At 47.0% G+C, this 18,319-nt stretch overlaps 1 protein-coding gene and 1 pseudogene across 2 annotated transcripts; one reads left to right on the plus strand and one right to left on the minus strand.

Moving 5' to 3' along the window:
- The first annotated feature begins 2,954 nt into the window (after positions 1-2,954).
- On the plus strand, positions 2,955-3,543 carry LOC148686842 (mitochondrial import receptor subunit TOM6 homolog pseudogene; annotated as a pseudogene). Its single transcript, XR_015948583.1, has one exon. The product of XR_015948583.1 is annotated as a mitochondrial import receptor subunit TOM6 homolog pseudogene (transcript).
- A 7,232-nt stretch (positions 3,544-10,775) lies between these two features.
- NKX2-5 (NK2 homeobox 5) lies at positions 10,776-17,841 on the minus strand. Its single transcript, XM_035108004.2, has 2 exons — positions 17,550-17,841; positions 10,776-12,433 (listed from the first exon to the last, which is right to left on the minus strand). The coding sequence occupies exons 1-2, from the start codon at positions 17,839-17,841 to the stop codon at positions 11,826-11,828; spliced, it is 900 nt and encodes a 299-aa protein (XP_034963895.1). The 3' UTR covers positions 10,776-11,825.
- Positions 17,842-18,319: the final 478 nt, after the last annotated feature.

Below are 18,319 nucleotides of genomic sequence, written 5' to 3' on the forward strand. Positions count from 1 at the left end.
GCAGGTTAATTCCCCCACCAACCCAGGAATGAGCCCTGTGCTCCCCTACTGGACCCAACAGCTGACTGAAAGAAGGGAATAGGTAAAGCGAGTCGAAGGGGGCAGCTGTTGGGATAGAGGCCTCTCTTGTGGCTGGAGCCGGATTAATGCCCCTGCATGCATTCCACTTGCTTCTGTCTCCCAGCACTTGCAGATGGAAGTCCCAAACAGTGCCTCACTCTTCAGACCCTTGATCCACTGCCAGGCTGAAGCTGTTCTCCAAGCCAGCTGCAATCCTGCCCTCTCTCTCTCTCAGTCACTTTCTGAGCAGGCTCCAAGGCCTTGACTCCCTTGCCCAATCGCTCCCTGTCTCTCCTCTTATGCATCTGTTTGTGATGGAATTCCCAGGGAGGGGGGAGTGAAATATTTTTGCCTTTGTTTAGGCAAGCAAGCAGGAACAAGCAAAGCACTTTTTCTGAAGAGTCTCTAGGAATAGACACGTGGCTTCCATTGGAGTCTTTTTATATAATAATAATAATAATACCATGCTGGGGGTTTTGTGCAGAATAAACCGGTCAAACTATGAAAAAGTGGTCTCAACAGACCCTTACTGGTGGGTTTTGATGCTTTTAAATTCTTCTGTCTTCCCTTAATCAATTAAATGTGATATAGAGGGCTAAACATGTTGCAGGAATTAACACCTGCCCCTAGTGGGTGGTATCCATGGGTGTCCACAGCAATAATTCGGGGTGGGTGGGAGTGTCTATGGCATGTAATTACAGTTTACTGACTTGACTATTTGCAGTCTTTCTATAGCTGAATGCCACACACCTTTACCTGGTGCTGAAGAGATGCAACAAGAAATAATGGTGGGCTGTGCTAACAACGATCAATTAAATGTGATATAGGGGGCTGAGCATGTTGCAGGAATTAACTCCTTTCCATAGACATCTGAAGGTAGCCCTGTACTGGAAAGTTTTTTATGTCTGATGTTTCACTGTGTTCTGTTTTATTCTGTTGGAAGCCACCCAGAATGGCAGGGGCAGCCCAATCAGTTGGATGGGGTACAAGTAATAAATTATTATTTGTTAATATAGCAGAGTAAGCCACTAGAAAGACATACAATTGCAACAAAATAAAAAAATTCCTTCCAGTAGCACCTTAGAGACCAACTAAGTTTGTTATTGGTATGAGCTTTTGTGCGCATGCACACTTCTTCAGATACCAATAACAAACTTAGTTGGTCTCTAAGGTTCTACTGGAAGGATTTTTTTAATTTTGTTTTGACTATGGCAGACCAACACAGCTACCTACCTGCAAATACAATTGCAATTTGTCCGTTGAATAATACTGTAGGGCTCTAAGCCAAATTTGAAAACCCTAAGGCTGAATTTCACCCCTTTTTCACATAATCTGCATTGGCTGTGGTGAATACCAGATAGAAAGACTGCAACCAGTAATATTTTTTTCTGTTAATGTTTGTCTGTCCATAAGATAAAGGAAAATGTAATGCAAAATAGATCATTCTTTAAACAAAAACCAGAGTCTTTGGAGGTCTTGGGCAAAACACTCAATAGGCCCTTTTATAAATTTATCCTGGGGAATAGATCAACTTTTTCCTATGGACACTCAACAAACAGAAGCCAGACAATTGATCTTTACTCATTGTTGAACACAGTCATGTCTTCACCCTGTGTGGTCCAATAGTTCACTCATGCTGCATACACCATGAGCAACCTAACCAGGACAGCCTGCTCCATGAGCTGCAGGAACACCCAGCTTACAAAGTGTCAAGGTGAGTTAAGCAGAGGTGTGGGTTCAGCAGCAGGGCAAAGAGGCCAGGGCACACCACTCTTATGTATCTCTGCTGAGATAAAGGACCAAGCATGGCTCCTTGCACCTCCACTGTAGTTGGATAGAACTAGGAACTCTTTACTATGAAACATGTAATAAACTTAAACTTTCTTATTTTCCATACCAAAAGTCTCAGTGTGATTTCTTCCAAGCATAAATGTTTTCCTCCAAGGTCTTCCGGTGTTCAGTTCAAACTTCTGCTGATCCATGTATTCTCCAGTGCTATTACATTTGGCAGGCTGTGGGGCACTGTAGCATATCCAGAATAAGTAGGTGACATCACCAAATTGCCTCTTTTATACCCCAGTCCTATGCATGTTTGATGGGATTTCCTTTCATGCCACTGTGCATTGGATGGATTGCAGCCATGCAGTGCAATTAAATGCATTTTTACTCAGAGGTACCGGTATGTCCCACGGTTTTCAGTGGGGCTTCCTCACTTGTATGTTCAAGATCTCAGCTCTAATAGTAGTCCTATTCTTTCCACCCACCATATCAGTGTCATGGCCCAAACAAAACAGCCCTTTAGAACCTGTATTTCACCATCAAGACACATGGTTCTCTTCCTTTCCCAGTTGGGGCCTTCCAGACATTTCGGACATCAGCTCCTATCATCCCTGGCCATTGACCAGGCTGGCATCAGGTTGGAGAAGGCTCCACTATGGCAACCAGTGGAGGTCAAGGCTAATATGGAAATAGCCTTAAAAATTTGAAAGAAAACTTAAAAGAAGATGACTAATGGGATCTTTCCAAGCCTAGACTGTGACGTCTGTTCCTTTGTCGTCTGATGAAGCATCATCCACCAGAAACAGCATGGAACTCAGCTGGGAATATTCTTAGTATCGCTTGTCTTTCCCTAAAGGGCATGTCCTTCAGCCTGACCATCTACACTTCAATAGCAAAATAGGTGAGGGTGAGCAATCACTTCCTGCCCAGCACACATACATCCCAGCCATTGGGATGTATTGGGCATTGCAAGCTTTTCTTACTACCTACAGTCACATGAGTGGATTGACAGACTGTGTGGCTAGTTTTTCATACCTGGTATACCCTGTATGCATTGAGACTACTGAGCATCAGCTGAACATGAGCTAGAATGCCCTACTACCTCCCATTTTCAGTCAGAACCAAATAATGGGAGGTTCCGAAGCAGCGACGATGGCGCCGGGTGGGCAAGCAGCGGGCGGAGGAGGCAGCTCCAGCGCGGTGACGCCTGAGGGGCTGCGGGGCTGGATCCGGGGCGCCTACCGCTTCGCCACAGACCACAGTGACTTTCGCAGGAACCTCATAGTTAACCTGGGTCTCTTTGCAGTGGGAGTTTGGGTAGCTAGAAACTTAACAGACATCGATTTGATGGCACCACAGCCTCCTGCATAGCAGAAACGATGTGAATGAAGTAGATCTGCATGAAGTCTGAGTTTCCCTCTTGCTTTATGACCAAATGAATTGATTCATCACTGCGTTGATTTACATGGGATGTTATCTGCAATGCAGCTTCTATTGAACTAAGGACTAGAGGAAACATCGAGGCAACAATTTACCTGTACATTTCTTTTTATCATGTTCACTTCGCTTGTTTGGGAGCACTATTGAGTCCAATTAATGTCATACCTTCTGTTCTATTTTTGTCAGAAAATGTAAGATCTTTTGCAGATGGAATCAACTTCTGTACCAAGCGTTTAACAGATTCTAAAGTGTGAAATAAAGACATGCCAAAAAAAAGAACCAAATAATGGATCTGCAATGGTTGCTTTTAGATAAACTCAGCTGTGCAGTTTTTAAAAAATATTCTCCATATACAATGCCTGAATTGACAGATTTATTAAAAGTATGGGTCATCAACATAGAAGCATATTACATTGCCAACCAAGTACACCACATAATGCCATACTGTATATACTAGAAGATGAGACAAAACAATGGATACACCTGGAGAGGGACACAATTGAAAACACCTGCACCACAGCATACCCATTCCTCCCAAACAAACTAAGGAGAATCCCCACAACACTTAACAGGTATGTACACACAGACCATGCTTAAAGCATGGAAAGCAGAAATAGGCAAACTATCCCCAACCCCATCCCCACTAACTTCCCTGGCACACCACCCACTATTCCATCATGCCGCACAAAACCTCCAGATAAAAACCTGGCAAACCAAAGGCTTACATCACCTAATAGACTTCTATAAAAATAACAAATCCCTGTCAACACAAGAAATACAAGACAAACTAGAAGACACCCAAATGCCCTGTTTAACATACCACCAATTACATACCCTCTTAAACAACCCAGTAGTAAAATCAGCAGCAACTAGGTCCCTGGCAACCTTCGAAAACCTCCTCCTAACAACAAAGGGACATGGCAAAGGGATGGTATCCACAATATAAAAAATACTACTCCATAATCCCACAAACCCCCTAGATGTAATAAAAAAACAATGGGAAGATGACATAGGTTATGAGATTAACCCCACTCAGTGGACCAGAATGTGGTCTAACCCCCCCCCTTTAAATCCATATCAACAAAAAGGAAAGAACTCACTCTGAAACTCACCTACAGGTGGTACCCAACACCAAGGAAGCTAGTGCTAATACGCCCAGGAACCTCACCAAAATGCTGGAGAGGGTGCACCTCCACAGGCACATACTTCCAAATATGGTGGGAAAGCCCCATATTTCCAACTATTCTGGACAACAGCCATATGAGAAATATGTAAAATAACTAAGCAAGTATTAGAAATCACCCCAGAATTGGCCCTACTAAACATCTTCCAAGACAATAATGCCCACTTACATCACATGGAACTCATAACCCACCTACTTTCAGCAACCAGAAGCATCATAACAAGACACTGGAGAGACCTTTCAGGAGTAAGCATGGACCAGTGGTACCAAATAGTATAGGAAACAGCCCTACTAGAAAAATTAACCAATAAACAAACTGACATGGGGACAAATAGAAGAAGATGCCTTCACCCCAGTATGGCTCCCCTTTATCACATACACAGCCCAACAAGATAATGACAAGAATCCACCAACAGCATACGAATCAATATGGCTAACCTGATTCAAAACACCCACCTACCCCACTTACTCATGAAAACAAAGTTCACCACAACCTATCACAAACAAGCAACCATATCCTAGGCCAACCCCAACCTCTCTCACTACCAAAGGAACATAAGCGAATAGCAAAGAGAACCTACACAAAACCCCATACATACATTAAGTAAAACAGAAACATTGCCACCAGACCCCACCCCCACCCACCATCCCCCCTTTTTTCTTCCCAATGTAACACTAAAGTCTCAACAAATGAAACTGACCTGTAGAAAATGTAACTTGAAATAATAATAATAATAATAATAATAATAATAATAATAATTTATTATTTATACCCCGCCCATCTGGCCGGGGTATAAATAATACATTGCACATACTTTTGTAAACTGGGAAATCTAGAAGAAGAAGAAGAAGAAGAAGAAGAAGAAGAAGAAGAAGAAGAAGAAGAAGTCATATTCTCAGCAATACACTTGAAACAATTTATGACAACAATATAAGCGTCAAGAGATAAAAACAACTACTTTAACCTCTGGACTGAAATATTCATACTGTAATAAAATAAGATAAAAACAATATACCCTAACAGGGAGGCACACTGCAACTTGAAATACTAAGAAGGATTCAGAGTTACAGTGGAACCTCGGGTTTCAAACGCTTCAGGTTACAAACTCCGCTAACCCAGAAATAGTACCTCAGTCAGGTTAAGAACTTTGCTTCAGGATGAGAACAGAAATCGTGCTCCGTTGGCGTGGTGGCAGCAGGAGGCCCCATTAGCTAAAGTGGTGCTTCAGGTTAAGAACAGTTTCAGGTTAAGAACGGACCTCTGGAACAAATTAAGTTCTTAACCAGAGGTACCACTGTATTCTTATTATTAATATGCTGCCCATCTTCACAAAGTTTCTATTTATTAGGATTTTAATTCCTCAGTGTTTTCTCTTTTTCTCTTTCTCTGCTTACTAGCACAAATTCTCCACCTACAGCTGGTCCAGAGCTCACCTCAGACATATTCTCTGCACCAGCTGAAGTGCACTTTGCTCTTCATAGCTTCCATTTCCCACTCAGGAAATATTCTGATGGAGCTGTGACTGAATGCATAGCCCACATGTCAGGAACAAGATTAACAGGGGTTCTATTGGACTTAATGGAAATGCGTGGATACACATTCCCACTATATTCACTGACATAAAGCTACATTGAACCCAGCATATTCCTCCGCCCCTTCTCTCCCCACCCCTTACCAAAGGAATGTGGAGTTGTGGGGCAGAATTGTGAGACATATACCTTTGCTGAGGCAAATCCATAGGCACATAGGAAGCTGCAGTGTCAGACCCATGGGTTCATCTAGATCAGAATGGTTGACATTCACAGGCAGAGTCTTAGTCAGGAGTCTTTCACATCCCTACCTGAAGGCACCAGGGATTGAACCAGGGAGCTGTTGTGAGCAGGCAACACACATGCTTTACCACAGAGCTAAAGCCCAACTATGGCCCAGTGCTCGTCCACCAGGCCATTCCTTGCAAACCATGCAGGGATGTGTAGGCCTACAGAATCTAGCACAGGATATATTTGTGAGATATTATCCTTCCTTGGGTTTGTGAGTTCAGCTGAATACATCTACCTTTGCAGCAAAAATAAGAAAGCTGTTGATCAGCCTTTCGGTTTAAGTAATCCAGGATGCTTTACTGCAGACTGGATTTCCTGACAATTTCCCCTTTTCTCCCTTAAAAAAATAAACATGCAAAACAGTCTTCTTAGAAGTAAAGATAGATTTACTCACTCGCATTTCACAGTAGCAGTCTTGAGGCAGGCTTAAAAGGTACTACCTTTTAAAACATATATTGTAGTTTAGATTAACATGGAGTCTGGGCCTATATCCCTAGTCACTGATGAGACACTGAACAGAAGAGATGAGAGAGACTGGATATCAGGAAGCGGAGAGAAAGCAGGCCTGACGTGACCAGCTTATATAGGTGACGCCCCTTTTACCTGGCTGGCTGGACACAGTGGGAGGGTCCTGTAGACCCTATGAGATCCAACTTCCTCTGTGTGTGCCTTTCTAGCAAACAATAGTTGTTAGTTTGACTGCATTGTAAATATCCCATAAACCACACCTACCAGCCCCCTGCTGAAGCCTTTCATGTTGTCAGGTGTGGTGTCAGGTATTGCTCTCCTAGTTCCTCTTTCAACTCTATGTGATTTTTTTTTGGGGGGGGGGAGGTAGCCACCTTCACAACCCTGAATGGGGCAGTGGGAGGGGGGAATTCAGAGGCCATGATGGGCACCAGGAGAATTCCCCACGTGCTCCTGGCCTGTCGCCACAACCCCGGTTCTGTGATTTAGGCACCCTGCTGCTCATTACTCCCGAGCTGTATCCTCAAGGTGTATCGAAAGGAATCGTCCCAAATCAAACAGAAACTTTAAAGGCCGCCTCGATGGAAACGCCTGTCGACGGAAACAGCTCACGCCTTTCCCGCCGGTAAGCCATCAAGCGACGAGCCATTAAAGGTATAGGCAGATGCGCATCAACATGCGGAACATGGGCGTAACCAGGATTTATTTTAGGGGGCAGTTATCTTCCACGCAATTAGTTAATTAAGTATTTTTATTTATTTACGCCCAAGCTGTGGAATCACAACGCCCTACCTAGTGTTTTGCGATTTCAGCTGGATCTTCACCAATCACTCCGCCAGTCACCACCCAGGTAGCCAAAATATCTCTTTTGCGAGCGGGGCAGAAGGAAGGGAGGATAATTAGGCACACAGATGTTGAGAATTTTATTCGTACTTTAAAACACACACACACACTCCGACAAGATAAACTGATTCCAAGGGGGGAAATAAATGATTCCAAGGGGGACACAAAGGGTTCCTGTGAGCTGCATTTTTGGTGTGTGTGTTTGTGTACCTTCCAGCCCAAACTGCGCAGGGGAGGAGAGGAGGCGTGGACAGAAAAACTGAGCAATGGCCCTCGGCTGCTGGCCGCCCTCTCTTCTCGCCCTGCTCCTCCCTGGCTGCTTCTTGTCTCCATCCTTGTTTACTGATGGGTCCGATAGGGGACTCCGGAGAGGTCCGTTCCTTCCCCTAATGGCATTCTCCATCGCGGCACAATGCCCCTCCGCCCCCAGCCCCCAGGATGTTTTGACTGCGCCGCATTCTCCTGTTTGTTGTTCCTCACTCCGAATAGGGACATCCGATAAGGGGCTGAGTAGTCACAGCGCCAGGTCGCCAAACTCAGACCCAGCAGCACTTCTTCTTCCTCCTCCTCCCAGCCCCCCTCTACAATCGCACTCTCCCTGCTGAAGACAACCCTCGTTGCCAAGACAGGAAATCGTCCTGGGGGCCTTCGATAAGCGTGTGTGTGTGTGTTTAGGGGGAAGCGGGCTATGGTGGCCTTGATGGCGCGCACAAAACTGGGTGAACGGGCTCTTGATCTTGATCCACGCGGGGTGCTGAGACCGCCTTCCAAGTTTTCTAGCGCTTTTTGGGTGAATTTGGAGTGGTCGTTGTTCCTGCCGAGGAGAAAACCGGGGGAGAGGCGTTTGGAAAGGCCATCAGCCTTCTGAACCAGGGATGGGGAGCTCGCCAGACATTACTCGTCGTCTTAAATTCTCCTTATCTCTGGCCATCGATTGGCCACGCTAGTTGTACAGATGGGAGCTGAAGCTCAACCACATCAGGAAGACCATAGGATAGCCCAGCTCCCTCCTAAACAGTTTGTGGCTTAAGGGCATTGAAGCAAGAGCTTCCTCAAATCCAGGGAGCGCAAATGTTGACGGGGCGCTCTCACTTTCCTTTGCTTGTACTCATATAGAATCAGAATTGTCGAGTTGGAAGGGATCCCGAGGGTCATCTAGCCCAACCCGCTGCAACGCAGGAGTCTCAACTAAAGCATCCAAGACAGGTGGCCATCCAACCTCTGCTTAAAAACCTCCAAGAAAGGAGAGAGTCCACACCTTTCCGAGGGAAGGTCGAACAGCTCTTACTGTCAGAGAGTGGACGACGGACGTGCTATTTAGGCTGCTGCAACAACAAGCGCACTTCAAAATCACTGATTCTGTCCTAATAGGCACTAAAAGCCAATTGCACTCAGATCCTAGTAAAACGAAACACATTAAGAGGCACCTGTGACAAGGGCGCTCTTTTCAATGTAAAGAGGACGTAGATTCCAAAAGGAAGCTGCCCGGCGTTTTGCACGCATACAAAATAAAGTTGGGTGGGTGTGCCACACGCCCTGGGAAAATATACCCGCTGCCCGCTACAATAAGGATGGGATGGTGTCATCTGTCTGCATTTGGGTAGCTAAATGGTTGGTGTGTCTCCGCAATGAGCCATTTTCTAATGCACAGCGGATTGTTCTGGCACTTCCTACACACCTGGACCTGCTATTCACCGCAGGCGCTCCTTGTACGAAGCAAGTCTAACTGGACGTGCTTTCCGGTTTTCATTCGGATGGGGCTTCCCTGCCTAAGCAGCAAAGTGTAGGTGTGGAAATGGACTGGGAAAGCCAGGAAGCAGGACCTAAGGCTTGGCAAGAGGCCAGGGTGTCCCTTGGATTTCCCGACTCCGCGTGTTCAGCAGGGAGAAAAATCGTCCCAGAGCTCCCAAGGGTGCTTGGTCGTTTCCCTGTCAGGCCTGACTGAACCGGGCGACTGCTATCCACCCACTGGCGTTGAAGTTCAGCTTCCCATTTCCCAAACACGTCCACTCAGAAGCCCAGTTGGTCTGCATGCGATTTGGGTGGTCATAGGAGCCAACTCCTAGGGGCCGAGGTCCCTTTGCCCCCCCCAATAAAATATTTGAGTTGATGGGCATTGCCATTCAAATGGAGTGCGTGTGGCGCATCATGTGATCGATCATACGGGGCGGCGCTTACCTGGCCTCCCCCAATATTTTACTCAAGTCACCCGCATACTGGACGGGGGGGGGCGTGGACGGTGGCGGAGAATCGACCTTTCAGGTGTTGTTGGACTAGGCCAGTGGTTCCCAATTGGTGATCCGCGGACCCCACGGGGTCTGTGGCACCATTCACACAACAAAACCACATTTTCAAAAGTAGGGGGTCCGCCCGCCGCGGCTTGGCTTTTGAAAAACAGGGGGTCCGTAGCTAATAGGGATCCACTGGACTAGACTGCTGCCTATCCGCCTTGGCGATTGGCAATGCTGACTGGTGGCGGGGCTGATGGGAGTTGGAGTCCGGCAACACCTGGAGGGATACAGATTGAGCATAGGATGCTTGGCTTCCAGGTGAATGCACGCAGGATGGGGCTGCGCATTCCAAATGACGGTGCTGAGAAGTAAAACCCCATCGAACTCGGCATAAAGCTACTTCGTTCTTAGTGGAGACGTGTGGAATAGGAGGTTGTAAAGCCTACTTACTAACCATGAACGAAACTTACTTCTAAGTAAACGTGGTTATGGCTCTGAGTTTCGAATAAAGGATGAGATCCAACCAGAGTCGGAAAAAATTAAGCTTCTATTTTTGTTTTCACTTTATTTCACAGTAGACCACTTCGAAATCCAGATAAATAGATAGGCAAATTACACGTAGAAAACAAACAACCTTGAAGTTGCAACCCTTGACACAATTCCCTGGGAGTAAGGCCCACTGAATTCGATGGTATTTCTATTGTGTTTATACATGTATGAGCATGCATCATCGATTTGCCCTGTGAATCTCTCCCAATTTTCAAAGTGCCTAGTTTTGGCTCGGTGGCGCCCGCCGCTCCATGGCACGGACTCCTTTTAAATTTAAAAGGAAGTGCTTCGTTTTGACGGTGGGATCAGGCAAGAGAGAATCGTTAGCCCCGCGCGACCCCTATTAAGGGAAGCCATTAAATTCTCAGTTGCAGGAAAGAAAGCAAATACGAGCCACAAACTCAAGCCACTCTCTTTAATGACAAGACACCCAGTTGTATCGGGCTGTACAGCAAAAAGGGGGGGATGGGGGAGACCACGTACATCAAACCAAGCGGCTGGACAAAGAACAGACAGTGCATTTAATACTATCAAAAATCAATCACTTGTTTAGTGCATAACAACTAAATGGGGATCTGGAACGAAAACAGCGTCTGACTTCCCTCATTCTTGTGGGGCCTCGGCTATAGTGCGGAAGAGTCTTTACTCCACTCCACCCCCTTGTCCAACACGCGCACGCGCACACACACATATTCCCACGCACGGTCCTGGAGAAGGAAAGGCCGGACGTGTCCAAGTTAAAAACAAAACAACATAACCAGAACAACCCAGCAAGAGAAATCTTGTTTCAAAACCTGAGCTCGCAGCCAACTTGAGCAGCCCCTGAAGATCCTGACATGGAGCTTTTAAATACTGTATAGGAAAAGGATTCTGGACGTGTTGAGAATAAAACGAAACAGACAAGAGAGCGCGAGTGGGAGTATGTCTGTTAGTAAACAAGGCCCGCCCCCCTGAAAACGCCAAACCCCCTTTGAAATTCATGTTTTAGGTGGATCCAAAAAGAGAGCCCAGTGGATTCACGCCCATCTCTTAACTTCGCTGCAAGGTTGCGATCTGCAGAGCAAGCTGCTCCCTGTAGTTTTGAACCATAAAAAAAGCCCAGCGCTGCGCGCGCAATCCTAGCCTGGAGCAGAAGTTGGCTGGCGGGGCAGTGGGGGCCAGAAAATGTGTCCAGCAATGTAGACAATGAGCAAGTGCTGGGAGGCGCCTTGGGAGCCTCTGTGCGCCCACCCTGAAAGAACCCCAAATCTGGGCGGCGTGGTGGGGGGATGCGCTCCCTCGCGCCCCCGGATCCTTGAGCCCAGAGTGATCCCTGCTGACAGACCGCCTCTCTCCAGCAGGAGGTCCAACCCGGCCGCTTTTAATGCCCTCTTTGGAGTCCGTCCAGGAAAAGTCTCCCCCCCCCCAAGCACTCAGCCCCCGCCGCAGGGAGGGAGGGAGCCTTGGGAGGCCTACCAGGCCCGGATGCCGTGCAACGTGGAGAGGGCGCTGTTCCCTTGCGGGATGGGCGTCTGCACGGGGTTCAAGTCCCCCACGCTGAAGTTCATGAAGTTGCTGCCGGGCGCCGCGGGCTGCACGCCTTGCACGCCCGGGTAGCTGCAGCTGTAGCTGGCGCTGCAAGCGGCGCCGCTGTAGTTGCTGTAGGCCGGGTAGGAGTTGTAGCTGTAGGGGTTGAGGCTGACGTTGTAGGGGGAGCTGTAGGGCGACGAGTCCCCCAGGCAAGGCTTGCCGTCCCGGACCAGGACAGGCACGGCGATCCTCCGCGGAGGAGGGATGCCCACCATCTCCAAGCTCTGGTCCTGCCTCTGCCGTTTGCATTTGTACCGCCGGTTCTGGAACCAGATTTTGACCTGCGTGGACGTGAGCTTCAGCACGTTGGCTAAGTGGTCTCTCTCCGGGGCGGAGAGGTATTTCTGCTGCTTGAAGCGCCGCTCCAGCTCGTAGACTTGCGCCTGCGAGAAAAGCACGCGGGGTTTCCGCCGCTTCCTCTGCCGGGGTCGCTCCGGATCCTCGGCGTCCCGCTTCTCGTGCTCCAGGGATTTCTGGAGGGCGCACAGCTCTGCGGAGAACCAAGGAGAAAGAAGCCCGCAGGGGCAGTCAGAGCCTGGCGCTTGCTTGTCATAAACAGTACAGTATTCGACATTTCCAAGTCACTAGTCCTCTGGATTTAGTTGAGATTCCTGCATAGCAGGGAGCTGAACTAGATGACCCTCGGGGTCCTTTCTCAACTTTACAATTCTATGATTCTATTTTGGTTGGACTGAGGATTTCAGCCGGAAGCTCCGATCCCTTTATATTGATCCCTTACATTAAGTCTCATTCATTTGATTGCCTGTACTGTATAGGTCCTTCATTTGCATTCTCCAAAGAGCTCAGAGCAGCCTCCACATTGATCTTCCACCCATTTTGACCTCCGAAGCAAAAACCCCGTGAAGCAGGCGAGACTGACACAAGTGAGCAGGACCAAGTAGGGATCTTAGTGGAGCCCTCTTCTAACTTAGCCCTGCGCTCTAACCATTATACGACGATCCCTCTGGGGTGGAAAAAAAGTACTGGCTACCAGCCTCCAACACAGAGAATCGGCCCTCTGCGATTGTGATCTGTGTTTGGGAGGTCAGGCTAAATACTGCGCTCTATAGAAATCAATAGGATTTGCTTCCAATACTATTTCTAAAATGGATCCCACCTTCCAAAGCTAAGGTCTCAAAACACTTTTCACTGACGCTACTGCCCACCTGAGTGCTGTCCCCGCCCCCAGCTTTCGAAGGAAATGGCTGAATCCTCTGGAGGCTTACTCAGAAGTAAGTTCAGCAGCAGCGCTCAGAGCCATTTATTCCACCACCACACAAAAAAATGTTCAGAACATTGCGCCCTAAAACTGCAGCCCTATTTACACTACGGAGTAAATCTCATTGAACCAACCCTTCTCCCCAAAGGGTGTTAAAAAAACAACGTTCTATGTCTCCATTCTGTAGTCCGATAAACACATCCATTTACACCACAATATCGATTGCCATGTTTAGGGGTGCTAAAGTCCCAATTCTCTTTCTCTATAGATACCCGGTAGTTGCAGTATATAATTCTAAAACGAAATGCGGCCAGTTAAAATTAATGCAACAGACCAAGCCTACATTTGGGGGCTCAAATCCAGCTAAAATTAAACACTAAAGTAGTCCTCGAATATTTCAAAGGGGAAACTATGTGCTTAACGTCCTCTCGCTGAAAAAAAACACCCTGGGATACAAAAGTGCTTAACATTGGCTGAATTGTATCCGCTGAAAAGCTCAACTTTTTAGGTCAGCTGGAGTAAAAGTCGATCTTAAACAGATTTCACAAGCCATCCCACTCGTGTTTATTCAGAAGTCAACTCCTTATCTTACTTGGAAGTACCGCTGAACTCCAAAGATTTGCTTCTGCGGAAATGGAGCAAAGCCTCTGTTTTCGTTTGCCTTTTTTCTAAGCAGAGCTATATTCTTAGGTGCTATTTGTTTCCTCCAAATAAATTTAGACTTGAAGGCCTTACTCTGCGGACTAGATGGTTGCTCCTGTTGTTGTTACATTTTTTAATTATTCAAATACAACATTTCCTTTCATCTTAATTAATTCAGTTTTAATATTCAAGGCACAAACTCAGCTCAAAGCGATGAAAATGATACCGGAATTATTTCTTTTTGGAAATTTAAAGGCTGGATGTAGGCATATCCCAAAATTGTCCCACTGAATTCAGCGGGATCCCAGGATCGTGGAACTGCCGATAATGGGCAAAATCTTAATCTGGCCACGTTTCAGTCCGTTGAATTTTTACTTTTATTCATTTTTTTTGCACACTTTATTAGCGACAACCTCCTTTTGAAATCAGTGGGGCGCTTCCACATAAACGTGCAGAAGACCTGGCGACAGGACTGCCAATTTAAAATGAACACCTTAAAAACTTAAATTTAATTATTTGTCCATAGGTTTTTGGGGGGTTTTGTACTCATTACAAATCTATAGGACTTAAAGGATGAATCCTAAACAATCTTTATTGAAAATAGCTTCACTGAAATCAACAGGGCTTGCTTCTGAGTACGTATATATATTATCAGATTTCGGAAATCTTAATTGTGGCTGAATCACGCCCAGCTGGGTAGACCTCAAGACCTCATCGCGTGCACAATGTACCTTTGAAGTACATTCGTTGCCTCAAAGAATTCTGGGCAGTGGGCACTGTAGTTTGCCCCTCACAGAATACAATTCACAGCAGCCCTTAAACTCCATTGCCCAGAATTCTTTGAGGGAACAACGTGCTTCGAATGTGATTAAGCGTATAGTTCGTACGCAGCCACACTGTCGCTATTTGCGGGTGGGTGGGATTCAGCCGCAGACAGGTAAACTCAGGTTAAGCAACTGAAGTAAAATTGGAATTGCTGCGCAACAAACCGCTCCCCCCAAAATAAAAACATATTCGGAGTTTTTGCGGTAAGGAAATTGCCAGAAAATTTACTGGGAAGTGTGGGATAACAATTGTTCACACGAGGCTGTATAACAGCCCCTCAAACAAATCATAATAGGTTATCAAAAAGTAGAAGAAGCCATAACCTCCCCCGCAAACTTTGTGCAGGATGAATGCTCAATAAATAGGCAATCTAGAAGAGACCTCAGGTAGCGTCACATTTTCCTCCAGAGTGAAGAAACCAGAGACACTGATGAGCATAGCTGCCAAGTTATCCCTTTTTAAAGGGATTTTCCCTTATGCTGAATAGGCTTCCTCGCGAGAAAAGGGAAAAATTGGCAGCTATGCTGATGAGTCTCATTCAAGCTCTTCTCTCGAAGAGTTAATGTGGATTTTATCTGCACTTCAATACTACACACGCACACACTTACCTACACACACATAGATAGATAGATGGATGGATAGATGATATAGATAGATGAATTCCTTCAGTAGCACCTTAAAGACCAACTAAGTTTATATTTTGGTATGAGTGTATCTGAAGAAGTGTGCATGCACACGAAAGCTCATACCAAAATATAAACTTAGTTGGTCTTTAAGGTGCTACTGAAAGAATTTTTTTATTTTGCTTCGACTCAGACCAACACGGCTACCTACCTGTAAATAGATAGATGATAGATAGATAGATAGATACGATAGACTATAGAGTGTATATCTATCTATCTATCATCTATCTATCTATCTATCTATCATCTACATTTTATACAAGCCATTTCCAAGTCAGTGTTATTTATTTCTACGCCATTTACTTAGGACTAATGTTAACTAGTTTAGGAACTGAAAATCCGAGCCCGAGATTCTCAGGAAATGAGCTGCTCAGACTGAGTATGAACACATCAAAGCTCAATCTGTCGGGTGTTCTATCTGGGAAGATTCCTAAGGAAATGGAAATGAACCAGTGATTCCCAAAAGAGCAGGGACATCCTCCACTAGAGAGTTGATTAAAGTGCGATTCACACAGGGAGCTGATCCTTTCCGTCAATTTCCATACAATGAATTGGAAATCTTACAGAGCAATCCTATGCATGCTTACTTAGAACCGGTGAGCCTCAAGAGGTCCAGCGGAGCTTGAGGCCAATTAAGTGCGCATAGGATGGCAACCTCATCAAGGGGGGAGGGGGGAATGAAAAAGTCGTGACTTCCAAAGGCAGCTTTTGAAACGTTAATACTCCGAAGGCTTACTAAGAAATCATTACTGCAATTAATTAGTCCTAAAGGGCTAGCGAAAAAGTGCATTGATGGCTCTTGTGCCTGTTTATCAAACTTCTGAGCAGAAGTTAAATTACTACTACTATTACTGCTACTTGAAAATAAATCCAATCGAGATGGTTGGAGTCTATTCCTTCTGGGAAGGGTCGTAGTGTTGAATTGTGCTCCTCTTACCAACGCCAGACACTTTTGGAGGAAGTTTCCTTAAAGTGAGTTTACGGATTGCGCCTTTTGAGGAGTTCTGAGGCCTCTCAGCCTACATCAAAGGGACAGCTGAACAACGGGTGTGACTACAGCTGCTGCTGCTGCTGCTGCTGCTGCTTATTATTATTATTATTATTTCCAACTATATCAATTTAAATGTAAATACTAAATTTAAATACAAGCATGTTTAATACGAATTATAGTTTTATACATCTTATACATATTTTAAATTTTACAAAATCATTGTTGACAACAACAATAATGTTATGGATAGTAATCCTATTGTCAATGCTACCTCCCCCCTCATTTGTTACCGAAATTTGGCGCGCGAGGGGGAAAAAAAGAGTTCGGACTCTTAGCTGGAATCCAGCTGCAGAACATCGACTTCAACTTTCTGCACATCTGCCTTGGTGTAAGTACCTCTCAAGTTACTTGAGTAGATGTGGATATGACCGGGCTACGAGCTAAGAACCAGGAAGTGCCCAGTCTCATCTCTGCCATGACCCTAGGCAATATATTTTCTTTCCTTCCTTATCTGCAGTAGACTAAAGGCTTGTGATCCTCACAAGAAGATAATGGTTGTCATACGCCTTGGACAATCACAAACGCTCTATAAAAAGCTTATGCTCATCCGTGTCAATAATAAGAAAAATTGGTTTATCAGGAGGAAGACATATGCAGGAAAATGTACAGCAAATGTCCCTATTAGACTAAGTCTAAAACCAAGGGAAGGTCCAGTACCCCGTCTGCCCGCAAAGGGTTCGCCAAACAACAGTCAGCAAAGCCGACTCTACCTAAATCCCTCTCCCTTAGGAGATGCGGGGATGGAGAACCATCCCACTCCTCCAGTAAATGACAAAGAGGGATGGTTCGTAAGACGACTCACTGCTACTGCCGTTTCCAGCAGACAAGCTGCAAGCCTGTCGACATGAAGGGGACAATCCAGCTGGTTTCCTTCAGAAAAGACTCCGGGTGGCTGTGCATACGTGGAGCGGGACTGGTCGCGCACTCCCTGGGCCCTCGGAGACTTCCTTCCTTCCTCTGGGCAGTCGGAGGATTTGCTTAACTCGAGTCGGCGGGAGATCCAGGAACCAGGCAGCCGCTTCCAGCTCCAGCTGCCTCGGAGCCCCCTAGCCCGGCCAGGGGTCTCCCCCTCACCCCCCAAATATTGCCCCCCTCCCAACCTGCCCTGCTCAAGAGAGAGAGAGATGGCGCTTCGGCCGCCGCGGAAGGTACCCTCTCCGTGTCCCCGACGGGCCCTTGCTTTTACCTTTCTTGTTGTCCCCTTTGGGCGCCTTGGTCGAGTCCATTTCCACGTAGTTTTTGGCCGCGTAAAAGGGGCTGGGGAAAGCGGCGCCGTTGCTTTTGGCGAGGCCGACGGGGCTGTCCGCGATCGGGCCTTCGTCGGCCGGATACGCCTCCTGCTTGAAGGTGGCCAGCATGCACGACGAGGGCGAGCCCAGAGCCGCGAGGTCCATGGGCGCCAAGCCGCTGGGATGTTGCTCCAGGCTCAAGATATCCTTGACGGAGAAAGGCGTCGTGGTCACCGGGCTCGGGAACATCGCGGGCGCCGGCGTCTGTGCCCGAGCGCAGCGTCCTGCGAGCGCAGAGCAGGTGCCCCCGGCGTGCGCTGAGCCTCGTCTCCAAAGCGCGCACAGCAGGGCCGGCGCTGCCAGCCGCAGCTTGGACACTCCGGAGGCAGGGACGGAGGCGGAGCGAGGCGCAGGGAGACCTCTCCCATTGGCCGGCGCCGGGCCGCGTCCCGGGCCCACCTAATATAGTCACGGAGCGCCGAGCAGCGTCGCGGAAGGGACGCCGAGGCCCGGCCAGTGGCGCGCGCAAAAGCGCTCCGGGATGCCATCGATCATGGCGTCAGGTTGAATAAACAAGCCGCAAGGAGAGCGCCGTCGGGCGCGCAGGGTGACCTGAATGCTGTGTCAAGAGGAGGGCTGCGAGAGGAAGTGGGGGCGGGGGGGGAGCGCCGTTCTTGGAAAGGTTTCCCTAAAATAAAATTAAAAACCTAAAAAAAAAAACCTGGAA

The sequence above is a fragment of the Zootoca vivipara genome, chromosome 2, assembly GCF_965207765.1.
Source record: "Zootoca vivipara chromosome 2, rZooViv2.hap1.1, whole genome shotgun sequence".
NCBI classification, from domain to species: Eukaryota; Metazoa; Chordata; class Lepidosauria; order Squamata; family Lacertidae; genus Zootoca; species Zootoca vivipara.

Excerpts from the sequence above, each read along its gene's own strand:
- NKX2-5 (XM_035108004.2), bottom strand. The coding sequence starts at position 17,841 with ATGTTCCCGAGCCCGGTGACCACGACGCCTTTCTCCGTCAAGGATATC. Across the intron at positions 12,434-17,549 it reads CAAAGGGGACAACAAGAAAG|AGCTGTGCGCCCTCCAGAAA; the intron begins GTAAAAGCAAGG and ends GGTTCTCCGCAG.